Source organism: Mustela putorius, unplaced genomic scaffold (assembly GCF_011764305.1).
Source record: "Mustela putorius furo isolate JIRA1106 unplaced genomic scaffold, ASM1176430v1.1 tig00003932_pilon_pilon_pilon:0A:0A, whole genome shotgun sequence".
Lineage (NCBI taxonomy): Eukaryota > Metazoa > Chordata > Mammalia > Carnivora > Mustelidae > Mustela > Mustela putorius.
This window is the reverse complement of record NW_025422077.1, coordinates 109828-126159: the sequence shown is the minus strand read 5'-3', so window position 1 is coordinate 126159 and position 16332 is coordinate 109828. Positions and strand designations below refer to the sequence as shown.

At 36.0% G+C, this 16332-nt stretch overlaps 1 protein-coding gene across 7 annotated transcripts in view; it reads right to left on the bottom strand.

Moving 5' to 3' along the window:
- WDR17 (WD repeat domain 17) overlaps nucleotides 1–16332 on the bottom strand; it is a 103179-nt gene that overhangs the window by 16140 nt on the left and 70707 nt on the right. For 6 of the 7 annotated variants that reach the window (XM_045069418.1, XM_045069417.1, XM_045069422.1 and 3 more), the window contains 10 exons: nucleotides 14722–14886; nucleotides 12366–12568; nucleotides 11108–11257; nucleotides 10892–11022; nucleotides 10273–10398; nucleotides 9104–9259; nucleotides 5230–5294; nucleotides 2573–2705; nucleotides 1694–1785; nucleotides 559–658 (listed from right to left, as the gene is read on the bottom strand). In XM_045069418.1, the coding sequence (XP_044925353.1) occupies nucleotides 559–658; nucleotides 1694–1785; nucleotides 2573–2705; nucleotides 5230–5294; nucleotides 9104–9259; nucleotides 10273–10398; nucleotides 10892–11022; nucleotides 11108–11257; nucleotides 12366–12568; nucleotides 14722–14886 (1321 nt within the window). The remainder of the gene's footprint in view (nucleotides 1–558; nucleotides 659–1693; nucleotides 1786–2572; nucleotides 2706–5229; nucleotides 5295–9103; nucleotides 9260–10272; nucleotides 10399–10891; nucleotides 11023–11107; nucleotides 11258–12365; nucleotides 12569–14721; nucleotides 14887–16332) is intronic. The other variant, XM_045069423.1, reaches the window with a different exon arrangement.

Below are 16332 nucleotides of genomic sequence, written 5' to 3'. Positions count from 1 at the left end.
GTAATTAATAACTGTCTCTCTGCCATATCCTCCACGTCTTTCAATCTATCACAAAACACTGTGAATTCTTAAAAGCTTTTTCAGTAGTGTGCAATGATTATCAATTACCCCTTAATACACTATACCTAAGGAAATACGCAAAATAGAACCCATCTTTATTTCACATTCTTCTTATTAGATTAGTGGGTCAAACAGAAAATACCTTAAAAACAGAATATACCAAAGAATACTTAAAAGTAAGTGCTTTCCAAGGTCAGGTATGCTGAGCCCCAGTCCAGATTCTTCCATTTACCACACTATTGTTCCTCACATAAGATGAAACACTTAAAGTAAGGTGGTTATAAACATGTGTCTTGTGATAAAAATAAATAAATTGGGGAAAAAAAAAAAAGATCACATAGTCTCTAGAGTTCATGTCTGCTTATTAGGCCTGGGAGCTCAGGCTTGGAAAGCACGCACAGTCAGATCTCACACAGAAGGTGCTGCATTTTTTCCACTCCAACACCATACCACGTCTTAAGAGCTTCTCATCCACAGACAGCACAGTGAAAAATGTACCTCGGTGTTATCTACAGCTAGCTGGCAGCATGCGGCTAGCACGGCCCGCCCGTCCCGAAAATACCACTCCGCTAGTTCTTCACTGACTTTGTGCAGGAGTCTAGAAGAGATAAAAGCATATATTCTCCATAAACTCAAGGATTCCACCACAGAATGGACTAACGCCCTTTAACAACAAGCTGATTAAATGATCAAATCGGATTTAATTTGATATCTTTGATTAGAGGATAAAGTCTTATTTTTGGTAAAAAAAAAAAAAAAAAATCAGGAAAGCAGGCGGGGCAGACAAACCACCCTGCCAAATGTCAGAAGAAAAGCTTAACTTTCAGAATTCACCATCCTACACTGAGTCATTTATAACTCAGCTATAGGGACAGTAAGCTTAGAAGTGAACGGAAACTTTCAAAATTTAGTAGTGACACCAAGTACAGGCGGTGTATTTTTGAGCTTAGTAATGGCAGAGAACAGCAGCAGAGCACCAGGAAGGAGTTCACTGGTCACAACACTATTTGTTTAACATTTTATGACTCTTTTTTTTATTTGATAAATGTCCTTAAAGTTTAAATATCCAATTTTCTAGAGCAATGAAAGGAGCCAATAGATGTGGCATGGGAAAGTAGATGATTAGATTTTACAAAGGTCAAAAGGCTGAGGAATTCTAATCTCCAATTCTTTTAAAAGCATATATGGATGGATTTCTTCTTTAAAAGGAGCATAAGTTTTATTCCCAACACTAACTCTGGGGTCCTGGGATTATGAACAATGAACAGTTATCCACACTGACTTTACAGTGAAACATTAATAAATAGCACACATGTATTTTCACAGCCCCTCCTTCCCTAAACAGGTCTGATCAGTTCTTAAGTATTTAAGTACTTAGGTGCTTTATTTGGGATCTCTCTACTGAATGTGTTTTCCTTCTCTGGAAGGAAATTTCATAGGCTGTGTCCCTCTGCCTGACCTTGCCCTGTTCTCCACGGGAGGAGCCGAGACAGAGTGTGACTGTGGTGAGAAACGAGGTGACCCCGGCAAGCCTTCTGTATGCAGAGAAATATGAACTTCATGGTTCTCAAAACCTCCTACAGGGAAGCCAACCATGAAAACATTGACCCCATACAAGGGATGAAATGCTCACTCATTAAAGTCCTCCTTGTAGATATCATCGGAAGATGAAGATCCTTTCGGTGTAGAAACATGTAAGGTCTGCATGTTTCCCTCACAAGCAGCCTAGAATTTAATGAAATCTTTCATTAATTTTTAGCTAATTCTTTTAGTTGACCAATTTCAAAATTTTTTTTCAGAATATTATTTTGATCAAAGTACAGTTGACCCTTGAACAACATGTGTTTGAACTGCATGGGTCCACTTCATGCAGATTTTTTTTCAGTAAATATAGTACATCACTGTAAATGTATTTCCTCTTCCTTATGATTTTCTTAATAACATTTCTTTCCTCTAGCTGGAGGAATCATAATACAGCATGCAATACATATACAAAACATATGTTAGTCAACTACATTATCGGTAAGATTCTGGTCAACAGGAGGCTATCAGCAGGTAAGTTTTGGGAGAGTCAAAAGGTGTATGTGGATTTATGACTAGGTGGAGGTTCAGTACGCCTTACCTCTGTGTTGTTCAAGGATCAACTACTTACTCAAATCATGTTTGTAATTTATACAATTTAAAGATACCCTTAGAATTTGGGAAAAAAACAAAATGGGAACTCCCTTTGTATCAACAAGTACACGGTTACTAGAAAAATCTGCTCAAGCACACCTGACATTCATCAGCATGCGGAAGTTCAGATGTCAGGGATACTGGTAGGTCTAAACTACACTCGATGTAATCGGATTGTGTGAGAGTGATGTGGGCAGAGCCGGCTGGGAGGTGGGCGGAGGCCAAGCCATCCACGAGACCGGATCACGTGATGGCAAGTGCAGCCGGTCAACACAGGTCAACACAGCCTTCCTTCCACGCGCCCACCCACCAGGGAATGGAGCCTGTGCGGCTGTACCTGTGCAACAAGCAGAGCTTCTTTAAGCTGACCTCTTGACATAAAAAAGTCGACTAATTTTTTCACATCACCAATGGCGATGCAGTATGGAATGACCTCATCCTTGTCTTCCTGGATTAACTGATCCGCTCTCCTAATAAAATAAGAACAATTTCTTTTATAATATGCTAATTTCAAGGTTCTAGTTTGGACAGAGATTTTCTGAAATATCTAAAACATCCAAATATTCAAAATATGTGGTAGATTTCATAAAGCCCTTTTGTATATCACTTTTCTAAAAGCCTCAAATTTTATAATCAAATCAGATATGGAAGACAAAAGTTTTCTGGAATAATAAATACTACAGATACTTGCTTTCTCTTAGAACACTACATATTTTCATATTTTTAAGTGTACTGAAAATTTTGGTCTTTAAATGAATGTAGCTTATCTATTACAATGAGCAGTATGTTTCTGAAAGTTAGTTGCCAACTAGGTATGTGAGCTGGGATATCTGCTTTCATCTGCATTACTTCAGGTGAAGTAACGGTTACTTCTACTTCATCACAGACAGTAGAATGTTAAACATTTTACTGAGCACAACCATGAATGGAGAGCTTCTAAATATAAGTAGTTTAAAATTATTTAAAAAGATAATATAAAAGTATAAATATTGGTAATACAGAAAATATTATGAGTACCCCAAGCAAGGTAGTTAAGAAAAAATAATGCTCCTGACATATGAGGGGAAGATCAGGATCCTGATCTTGGACATGATAAAGGGTTTCCTTATTATGCCTGACTCTGTCTCTCTGTATCCTGTCTGTGTTTCTCTTTTCCTAAGTCCCAGGTAGTCTTCCAATGACCAAACAAATTAATTCAACTCTTACAGTTTCATTAAAAACTAATCTGGTCTATTTAACTTATGATGGCATTTGCATTAAACTACATTTCAACTGCCAATTTTTGGATAGGTGTAGCAGACTTTTTGTTGTTGTTGTTAACAGTCTTCCATTCATAGGGTCTCTGGCATTCTCCCCAACAACTACGTTTTTAACCACCTGACCCTGATTTCCTTGTTAGAGGAATAATATCCCCTTCCTAGGGACCGGGGCTGAGATATTGCCACTCAGTCTCTCTGAACGGCTGGATTTATACAACACAAACTTGGGCGTTGTGGGGAGACCACTTTCTGGTCAACATGTGAATTAAGGAGCAGAGAATATCAGGTGTTGGTTTCCCAAAATAAATGAAATAGTTTTTGCTGAGGTTGAAACAAAATGGTTTTGTGAAATAATCATTGCTAACTTGGCTTTATTAAGGTTTCCGTGGGAGGAAACAACATTCATAATTATGCAGTGAGGATGCAGGAACTGAGAATTATTGGGGATTCTTAGGACATAAGAGGAGGGGGAGCCTCTCTTAAGGAGAGCCTACAATATGAGGGCTGGAGCCAGCATGCTGATGAACTCACCATCGGGAAAGCGGGTGCTAGCGCACAGTCTATGTTCCTATGACAAGTAAGTTTGTTAATCCTTTTGCATTTCATGCTTAGCCTCTGACAGATTTTTATTTGTACATGTGAACTGCAGTTGAATTTACTTCTAAATCATGTGCCATGAAAGAAAAATCAAAACTTTTTAATGCCAGGAGGAAGAAAATCACTCATTAAATAGTACTCTACGGGCTTAGAGCAGTGACTGGCACCAAGTGAGGACTAACTAAATAAACATTCACTGAATTAATAGAATAGAATAGAACAGAAAGCAGTCTTATGTTGTGAATTGAAACGTGTCTGCCCAAAAGATATGCTGAAGTACGACACCATGATATCTACAAATGGAAATTTATTTGGAATTACGGTCTTAGCCAATGTAGTCAGTTAAGATGGAGCTGTACCGGTTTAAGGGAGACCAAAAATCTAAAATGACTGGTATCCTCAAAGAAAGGGAGACAGAGACACAGGGAATAATGCCCTGAGAACATAAAGCTAGTGTTGGAGTGATGCACCCATGAGTCAGCAGCTGCCAAGGATCGCCAATAACCCCCGCAGGCTGGGGAGAAGCATGGAACTGAGTCTTTGTCAGAACCTTCAGTAGGAACCAATCCTTCCGGCAATCTGACGATGGACCTCTAGCCTCCAGGGCTGTGAGAGCCTAAACACCTGTTGTTCTATGCCAACCAGTTCATGGTGCTTGGTTGTAGCAGCCACGAGAGATGAATACATCTCTGCAACAGTCTTGTCATCAGTACCTCCTTTATATTCATGGAGGGGACATGGCAGGGATTAGTGTCCAGAGAGAAGTTCTGAGTTATAACTCTATAAAAGTTATTTATAGAGTAAGTATTCTGTGAACTTCTGGTAACTGTCAGAAAATCTTACCACTTATTTTTCAATAGCAATATATTTGCCAGTAAGTATGTTTACTGATCTGTCAATTCTGCCACTGACGGGAAAATCTGCCTTCCACTGTTTTTTCAGAGGTCAGGTCAAATACAAGAACACCAAAATGACTTGTAACTGATTCATTTAATTCACTGTATAGTAGACATAAAATTCAGCTATTTTTAAAGACAACATAATAGTAAAAATTCTCAAATGTTACTATCATATTTATATACTGCTTCCACTTTAACATATTTCAAAACATGTATCTGGACACAGACTCTCGGCTTACCTCTGCATTAACTTCTTCCAGTATTTCACAGATACCCCTGGAGCGACGGACAAGGCTTTGTCCCACTAGAACAGAAAAAAAGAACAAAAACATATTGTCTATTTTAAATTTTATGTATTTATTTATTTGAGAGCGAGAGCTGGGGGAGGGGCAGAGGAAGAAGCGGACCCCCCACTGCGCAGGGAGCCCAGGACTCTGGGATCCTGACCTCAGTGGAAGGCAGAGGCTTAACTGACTGAGCCCTCCAGGTACCCTGATTGTGCTTTTAATGGACTTTTTTTTTTTAAATGAACTCACATTTATAATATGAGTTTTTAGTGTTTTTAGAGTGTTTGGATTTCCAGGAATATTTTTGTATTTTACCTGATGCATTTCACAGAGTATAAATATTACCACATTTTAAAATAAAGTAAGATATATAAATTGTATTATTTAGCAGGGGGAATCCCAAACCTAGAGAGCAGGGGGCAAAGTGTGGGAAGGAGAAGAGCAGTAACTAAAGTATACAGTTTGAAAAATATACTAATTCATCTTCTGACACAACCCCAGAGTAATTTGTTTTATGGTAGTCTATAGCCTATGTTCAAAATAATACATGCTGAAATTTTTACTAGTGTCACTTCTCCTTAACAAGTAAGACATTTATTTCTATTTTTATTCTTTCCTTGTTTATTTATAAACTTTATTTCTTGTCACTTCTTCCTTTATAGTTGATAATACTGATCTTCATATTTTAAAAATCAGAGGTTATTAAATATGATCATTGTTCAGTTAAGACAAGTGGACAATTATATGGAAATATAGATTTCACTGAACTCAAGTCTAGAAGGGAAATAAAGGGAAAGTATTCTGAAATATCAAAACATGAATCCAAGTTTCATTTTAATTAAGATTCTCCTAAACAGTAGAATTCTACTAAATTAAGGCTAGAAAATTGGTAATTAGCCTCAAAATAATAGGTTAAATTTTAAATAGGAAACTTTTTTAAAGTTTTTATTTAAATTTCAGTTAACATAGAGTATAATATAAGTTCTGGGTGTACAAAATAGGTAATTTTACCAGTCATATTACCTTTTTTTTAAAAAAAAGTAATCTAAAATATGCTTTGAGGGAAAATTTGCCTTTGTTGGAGTAGAGGCAAATGGAAGACAGAAGTTAAAATATAGGTTAAATTAACTTTGAAATCATCAAGATTTTTCTATAAAAACATGTCTTGTAGGTGAAAAGATTGAATATTTTCCTAACCTCACAGTATTAACCTCAGAGAAACAGAAACTATGGAAGCAGGTGACCATGAACAATTATAAGGACACTCCCATTTTTTAAGGATTGTAAGCGCAGTGTTTTGGATCATTAAGAACATTAATTCTTAAGCTCCAGAAGTAGGTATTTTATTAAAGTATCTAATTAAATTTGAATTAAATATAGTTTAAATATATATATATATATATTTATCTCCATATATAAAACTAAGAAAGATGAAGAATTAGTATCTGTCAAAATTTATGTTTTTTTGTCTTTGACTTTTGATAGATATTCTAATACAGCTTTGTTAAAAGGGTAACTTTTAAGACAAGTCTTAATTTCTTCAGAAGTAAATTTTTTTAAAAAGATTTTATTCATTTATTTGACAGAAAGAGACAGTGAGAGACAGAACACAAGCAGGGCGGGTGGGAGAGGGAGAAGCAAGCTTCCCGAAGAGCAGGGAGCCCGACACGGGGCTCGATCCTAGGACCTGAGATCATGACACTAAGCCAAAGACAGAGCTCTACCAACTGAGCCACCCCAGTGCCCCAGAAGTAAAATTTTTATATTGCTCCTAAACACTTCATAGTTTACAATACCTTAAAAAAATTTTTTTTTCATTTCTTTAAAGTAAGAGAGAGAGAACACATACCCAAGTACAATGGGGATGGGTGAGGCAGAGGAAGAGGGAGAGAGAGAATCTTAAGCAGGCTCCACACCCAGCACAGAGCCAGACTCCGGGGATTGATCTCATGACCCTGAGATCATGACCTGAGCCAAAAATCAAGAGTCACTGCTTAACTGACTGAGCCACCCAGGTGCCCCCTCCTTTTCAATAGCATTTTTAAATGACAATTTTTGTCTTAGGTCAAGCAGTAATTCATTATTTGTCTCTAGTGTGTGGATGGGGTCATAAAAAGGTGAGTTAAATTTAATTTTGATATATTTTAATGTATTGCTTAGTTTTATTTTACATTATTTATTAGTACACTTAATAGCATGCTTTGTAATTATAAAATTAACTAACTTAGAGCTTTTCAAAATGATCAACTATGAAATAAGTCCGTGCCATTCTCATTTTCTTTTTTTGGGAGGGTGGGAGAATTGTTCTTGAACTACAGTGGCCATGCAGAAAAATGAAAACCTTCATAAATTTCACAAAATTTCATAAAATTCACAAACTGCATACACTCAGGTAACCAGCACCCGGATCAAGATATTTGCAAATGACACTTACAAACAAAGGGCTGATATCCAAGATCTATAAAGAACTCCTCAAACTCAACACACACAAAACAGATAATCATGTCAAAAAATGGGTGGAAGACATGAACAGACACTTCTTCAAAGACGACATACAAATGGCTAACAGACACATGAAAAGATGTTCATCATCACCAGCCATTAGGGAGATTCAAATCAAAACCACACTGAGACACCACCTTACACCAGTTAGAATGGCCAAAATTAACAAGACAGTGTAGTGAAAAGAAGGGCCATATGTACCCCAACATTCATAGCAGCAATGGCCACAATCGCAAAACTGTGGAAAGAACCAGGATGCCTTTCAATGGACAAATGGATAAGGAAGATGTGGTTCATATATACCATGCAGTATTATGCCTCTATCAGAAAGGATAAATACCCAACTTTTGTATCAACATGGGCAGGACTGGAAGAGATTATGCAGAGTGAAAGAAGTCAAGCAGAGAGAGTCAATTATCTTATGGTTTCACTTACTTGTGAAGCATAAGGAATAACACGGAGGACATGGGAGATGGAAAGAAGGGAGTTGGGGGAAATCGGAGGGGGAGACGAAACATGAGAGACTGTGGACCCTGAGAAACACACTGAAGGTTTTGGATGGGAGGGTGGGTGGGAGGTTGGGTAAGCCTGATGGTGGGTATTAAGGAAGGCACATGTTGCATGGATCACTGGATGTGGTGCATAAACAATGAATTCTGGAACACTGAAAAGAAATTTAAAAAAAATAAAAGAAAATAAAAAAAAGAAACAGAAGCTCCTTCTCCCTTTTGTTCTATTTTATTTGCCATCTACTTTTCAAAAGAACCACTATCTTGAATTTTAATAGGATAGATACATCTTAATCTTTTTGAAAATTGTGTTTTGTTGAATCAGTCCTCAATACAATCAAGATGTGCCTTAGAAACATCTTTCACTAGGTAATCCTCAATGAAAACCCTCTTCTGGCCAAAGCAGGGTCTCCTTATGACAAACAGTGTTAGCAAGGGGCAAGGGAAGTCCACTGTGTGTAACTCAGCCAATGGGGATATTTACGGGGTATCAAAGATCCTACCCTACGGCAGTGGTTCTCAACCTTCAGCATGCATGTGAATAATGTGGAGGGCTCATAAAAGCACAAATCACTGGGCCACATCCCCAGAGTTTCTGATTCTGGAGGTTTGGGGTGGGACCTGCTTGTCTAACATGTTCCCATGTAATGCTTATGTTAATCTGGGGGATCTCACTCTGAGAAGTATCTCTCGGATATACACCTGATATCAAACTGGCAGAGAAGCAAACAGATCTGGAAAAAGAGAAGCTTAATATTTAGCATTTCACCAATACTTAGAATACTCTGTTAAACACACTGATTTTAGCACTTTACCTCTCCAAGTTCAACCATCAGTTCACAGTATCTCTGAATTTGTCCTAATCTCAAATGTATGTCAGCAGCTTCCTTCAGCCTTTCCTCTTTAGTGGGGACCCCAATGCCACCACCAAATTTAGACATCTTGACTGTTGTCAATTCTTGGGCTTCAGACTGGTTAAAAAGAAAATAAAATTTTCTAAATTTAATTATCAAGAGCTGGTGATAACAGATGATCATAAAAGCATTGCAGGAGCATGTACTTTAAAAACATGTAGCACTGGAAACTAAATATTTTTAAAAATCAGTGCTTTTTCTCTATAAAATATGATACCTCTCCTACTGTAATATTTTGGTGTGGGTATGGGATAAAAAAGTGGATGTGTCTGGTGTGGGCAGGGAGAGGCTAAATCCCACGGTCCCTTAAAACTCACCACGTGTTTTGGTTATACAGAAATGCAGGGCCCAAAAGGTCGTGAGTGATAATGTAATCACTGGAAAAAATACACAAATATCTGGAATAAAAATTAAAAATGACAGGCTCACTGTAACTGGCTCCTATACTGGCAAGAGGTAAGAGCTGCCGTCTTTTAGTGGAGCTGTGACTACAGAAAGTCCTCCTTTAGGAAAATAACTGTTTCGTCTGACCTTCAAATCCCCATCTCTGGCCCAGTTCTCATACTCTAATGGTTAAGTTAACCATGCTATTTCCTTACAAATATAAGACCCATTTCCACTTTCTGGTCCCTGCACTGGTTTGTTGGTACTGGTTATCACTCCACGCATAAGGTAACTGATAATTTTGTAATGAAATTCATTAGGAGCTCTAATATGGCCAGTTTTAATAAAACTTATCCCAGAATACAGTCTATTGGGCCTCTGAGACTAAGGTTAGAGTGGTCCGTATGTCAGGGTCATCTGGTAGTAGGTAAAGCATTTCAAGGAGTACCAAGTGACCTTTGAAGAAATTCATAAGATTCAACCTATAAACCATGGCTGCCTCAATCTGGTCTCAAATAATTCAGACTCTCATGACTGATTTTTACATTTATCTCTCCTCAGTGTTCACTTACTGTAGTCTACTAACTCTAATTTTATATATTTTTCAAAATAATTTTTGTATTTCAACAATGAAAAGGCAAAACTAATTTCTGCTTGAGGACATGATCCTTGCATACTTTACTTACCATTCGGAACTTAATCAGATGTTTCAAATGCATTATTCCTTTACAGTAGTTCTGAGGAAGCAGGCTATCGTCCTGTCCTCTGATCACAGCCACTAAATTCCACAAATTGTCACTGCCACCTGGAGGCTGAAAGGTTGATACAGAATAACCAAAGAGAAAATAATGCACTCGAAACCCCAAAGAATTTAGCATCTTTAAAAATAAGAGGCAGGGGGCTCCTGGGTGGCTCAGTGGTTAAAGCCTCTGCCTTCAGCTCAGGTCATGATCCCAGGGTCCTGGGATCAAGCCTCCCATCTGCTCAGCAGGGAGCCTGCCTCCTCCTCCTCTCTCTCTCTCTGCCTGCCTCTCTGCCTACTTGTGATCTGTCTGTCAAATAAATAAAAATCTTAAAAAAAAAAAAAAAGAGGCAGGCATATATCTAAGTCAGAAAACTGACAAAATAGTAATATATCTCATTTATCGTTCCTGGTTTCCATTTGCTTTCTTATTCTGAACCGACTACGTTCAGAGGAACCGCTGAGTTGGGACGGTAAGTGTAAATATGTGATAACGACAATAGTTGTAATGACTCATTCTGATTACAGGGAAAATGTTCACGCTTAGCTCCTATGATACTCACTGATAAACATTCTGAAAACCATCTTAGTTTTTTTGCTCGAGGATTACCAGTTAGTTTCTCTATTTCGTGTTTAATATCTCTTGACACTTTACCACACAGTAGAGGAGGACTGCCTTGTTCTATAGCATGATCTAAAGAACAGACAATTCAGTGAGAAAGGACTGCTTTTAAGATAGTATTTAAAAATAAAATCTAATACATGCATATTTTCAATACCGGTGTTCCCGATAATTTCTTCCCAAGATCTGTCTGCCAGAATATTTATTAGTAAAGGAGTGATTAAAGGTGTTAATGACCAAAGTCTCACTGTAGAATCACGGGAGCAAGAGGCCATAGTGAAGGGGCGGCTGGGATGACATGTTAAACCTGATGGGAAAAAGAAACCCATTTTAACAAAAAGTAAACACTGAAAAATATTATTTATTTATGTGTACCTCATAAAACTTCTACAGAATTGAAGTTATATAGAAGTGTTTTGAAACAGCATTTCTATTTTGGCTGAAATGATACAAGAATATATTATTTAGCATATTCTCTAAGTATGAATACAAAATTGAGTAATGATTAGCTAACGGTCCTGGTGAAAATGCTGAAATTCCATTTCAGCTGGTTCAGCAGCTAGCACACTGTCAGCAATGGCGTCACAGTGATCTGTGAGGAAATGGAGGATGGATGGAAGTTCTAATATAAGAAGAAAGAGAACTGGGACCTTCCAGTTTAGAACAACCAGAAACACAATTCTTTTCCACACTCAGCCCCTCTGCCTCAACTGAAAGGCCACTGAGGTAAAGTTTACGGACACAAGTGGCTAGAGTGGGGTGACTTTCTCTAAGGAACCATATTTGCCTTCCTAATTCACCACTTATGCCCATCAAGGTTTGGGCCTATAAATGAAAATGACATGCAAAAGACAAGAACTCTGGTTTCTATACCCAGATTAATTGTTTTTACAGACTTACTATTACATTAAAAAGCAAAACATTGTCCTAAATATCCAAGAGTAGAGATACAGGAACGGCTAGATAAGTTACACCTACTTTCTCACTGATTTCCTGTGTTACAACTTCCTTCTGCAGTGATGGTAAAGGAAGGAAAAAAATCCAAGCCATTATGTGTGTGCATGTGTGTGCGCGCACATGGAAACATAAATAACTCCTCATGACATTTTGGATTATCTTCTGTGTATTCTGATATTCCCATAATGAACAAGTACAGTTTTAATAAGAAAAAGGTTATTATAAAAGGAAACAGTGAAGGTTTCTTTAAAAACATTGTATTTCTCATTGTGGTTTTGATTTGTATTTCCCTGTGCTGTGAAGTGTGTAAACCTGGTGATTCACAGACCTGTACCCCTGGGGATAAAAATATATGTTTATAAAAATAAAAAATTAAAAAAAAAAAAAACATTGTATTTCTCAGAAATTATAAACTTCATTAATAAAGCAAAATTTAAAAGTGCATGAAAACACTTTACCATATACATCTGCACCATGATCATAAACAGTATCCAAACAGGTTCCTTCTCGGGTGTCCCATACTTTTATAGTGTAGTCCCAGCTGCCAGAGATGAGGAGATACGGAATCTCGGTGTTCCACATTAATCCCCTCACAGGCGCAGTGTGGCCACTAAGAATGTTTATGCAAGCATCTTGAGTATAATCCCAGATTCGAACCGAACTGAAAACAGAATATCATGTATTATAATACATGTTCTAATTTGTCTAAAGTATTGGCATATGCTTAGAGGAGCACAATTATTTCTCAGTAAATTTAAAAAGCATTTTAAGTTTCAAAGTATGTTATAATTCTTTTATTTATAGCAGAAGAAAATAAACAAATAAGTAGGCTATATTTTTTTCCCTACTTTAACTGGTCCTTTACTAATGATCCTACATCTACCATTTCACAGTTTATAGACCTAAAAAATTTCTTTCTTAAAGTAAAATATTCAGATAAAGCCAAAAAATATTACTAATATGGGTACAATAATTTAACAACACTCACATTATTTGTAAATCATAAAAATATAACATGTACATTGGGTATTATTTGAAAAATCAATTCATCTCTATGCTCTTATGAAAGAGTAAATCATTCCTTCATGTTTTGGTCAATAAAGTAAGTTGGTTAGTTGGTGTGGAATCCCTAAAATCAAGTACAAAATTTAAATATAACTGTATTCATATTATTACTTGAATCTACCAACTGTACAAAATACAGTGGTACTGAAAAAATCTGAACTCAAAAATCAATTTAAGACCTCCAAATTCCAATAACAATTGGATAATTGGATAATTCATAATAATTTTTAGTTACAGATTTATATCAACCTGACAGTGCCAAAATGTTAATACTCCAAAGATTATATGACACTATAAAGGAGACACATCACATATGTATTTTTCATTTCTTTAAGGCATATTTATTTCTGCTTTCTATAAAGACTTCCTTCTTTTTCCCTTTATCCTGGTACCTGTGTCTAGGCATAGCACAACCTAATTTTGTGCTAAATCCTTATGCTAGCACTGAATTGGTTTGGGTTGATACCATGTTTTCATAAGTAAGCTAATGTTAAAGTGAGGTGAATCAAAATACTTTAATTTATCATAAGGGACACTCATTAGAACAGGTGCTCTTGCTTTGTGACGTAATTTAGATTAGGCAAACATCAGACTAATATCATAATTACATTTTGTACCCCCGGGGCAAATAATACATTATATGTCAAAAAAAAATTAATAATAAAAAAATTTTAAAACACAGAAAAAGCTTTATACATCCCATTGTACGTAAGCATTATTTAAAGGTGCTAGATAGCTTATTACCTGTATAGCCATATAAAGGGACCCATAACTACAATTACAGAAGACTTCCAAGTTTCACTAGCATAATTAAGTAAAATAATCTTATTGCTATCTTTCTCACAAATATTTCTTAGACAATGGTTGAAAATTACACTTTTTAAAAATGTAGCAGTAGCATTCAGACACTGAGGTCTGTGTTAAGAGACGAACAATCTCTAAGTCAACTCATTCGCTGGGACATGATAACCTTACTGTAAGCAACATCTCCAGTGATAACCCACAGAACTCTCACAATTGATTTGCTTAGGAAATCTGGATGGATGCCAAAGTTTTAAGATGAAAAGAGTCAATTATTCAATATTAAACTTGTGTTTACTGTACACTATGATTTCTATCTGCATAAAGTAAGATTTTTCTTACCTAAATTTATCTCATATTCAAATAGGGACCAAACTGTACTATGAAAATCTATCCTGTTTGAATATAAAATAGAGACAAAATTTCAGTAACTTTTTACAAAGCCAGGAAAAAATGTTAAATCACTCTCATTTCTAAATAAATTCTCTTCATGCTAAAAATACATGATCATCTTCTTGTTTTCTATTCTTAATGAAAACAGAGTACAGCTGTTTTCCATATTAACTATCAGGACACTACTAAAAATAAACTCTTCTCTATATTTTACAGAGATTTGTTCGTTTCAGATTTTTCGCTTTCCGAAATGATTCTTCCAAAATTTTTGTTTCTGTTAACTATGTTGCTAATAAGATAGAAATAAGCATCCATAATAAGCAAAACAAGTAAGGAAATAGAAATCACGAGCATGATAGCATAAGCATGGCAAAATTTAATTTACTATGGTTAAATGCAATTAGGTAATTGTTAACGGCTTATACATCCTGGTTATATGCACATGTTTAAAACATTTCCACCCATAAGCTGGATCATGTATAAGTATATACATTTCTAGAAGATTATAAGCTTATGAGTTTAAGGACTAAAAAATTAGAATCCAAAAATACATACCCATCATCAGAACCACTACAAAGAATTCCCTCGCTCAGAGGAGACCATTTAACATGGAACACTTTTGCAGTATGTCCACTAAATACTTTTAGTGGTTGATCAGAGCTGGTGGCCACATAATAAACACGAACATTTTTATCTTCACAGCCAGTGGCTATCATGTCTCTGAAACACCATCAATGGCACATTAAAACATGAAAAAATATTGATATTATTTGTTACCAATAACAGAAAATCACAGTCCTAGTTTCCCAATTGTCTCTGGTGGCTGCACCAGCTTGAGATGCTTTGACTCTTCCAACTAGGGATTCTCTGTAAGTAAAATACGTGGATATGATCTTTCAGTGACCTTTGTTTGCTATTCTCAAGAGAATGGGAGTAACTAAGCAACCATTTATATCTATGACATCCTAGCTGTCATACTTGGAACACTATTCCAAATGGAGTCAGGAGGTCTAAGGCAGACCCATAGAAATTATGCCCAAACAGTCTCCCTGAGGAACATTAACAATCATACAAACAGCCCCCATACTCTATACAGAAGTTACACATTTTGGACCCAACTGTTACCATGATCTTCCGCAAACTTCAAACTGTTGATTTTTGTCACGTGGGTTATTATACTTGCATTTATTTAAGCAAAATGGCATGCCAATCTATAAATGTGCTAAAACCTATAAATTTTACATCTGCCTAAGTCCCACTGATAAATGGGCCAGTCTCTACATGTGGGAAAATACACTTTACATAATAAAAATATTTACATGTATACATGAGAATGTTTTGTTTATGTGTATATGGACACATGAATATAATATTTTAAAAATTAAATAATAAACATTCAAGGAATATACATATAGAAAGATATCCAAATTATAAATTCAGAAATATCTTATGAATAAACTTTTATAAGTTCAAGGTATTTTTCACTTATCACTGAAGGGACAATGTAAAATATGGATACTGCTATTAGAACATTTTAAAAAGGTTTTTAAGAATAAAACTGAAATTTATTAGGTATACTTGGTAGTAAGCATAAACGTTAATCAACAAAACATTGCATTAATGTCTAATTTTTATTTCAACTGGTCAAATACTTATTAACCAATAAACAGAAATAAAAATGTGGAACTGTTCTATTGATCAGACACAAGATAATTCTATCCATTTGTTTATTGACGAAATATTTTTTAAACATCTACTTTGCTCTAGGCACAGTGAGGGTTAGCAGCACAGTGTTTTCTAAGAATATACTGCTAACAATAGATAACACAGTTGCTGATCTCACAGAGCTCATATTGTAGAGGACAAGACAGCCAATTTCCAACTAAAATTTAATTATGTTTTTAATTTATTTTTTATTAACATATAATGTATTATTTGCCCCAGGGGTACAGGTCTGTGCAACCACTTTGACCTCAGCCCCAGCAACTTCTTCCTAGACACACCACCAAAGGCAAGGGAAGCAAGGGCAAAAATGAACTATTGGGACTTCATCAAGATCAAAAGCTTTTGCACAGCAAAGGAAACAGTTAACAAAACCAAAAGACAACTGAAAGAATGAGAGAAGATAATTGCAAATGACATATCAGATAAAGGGCTAGTATCCAA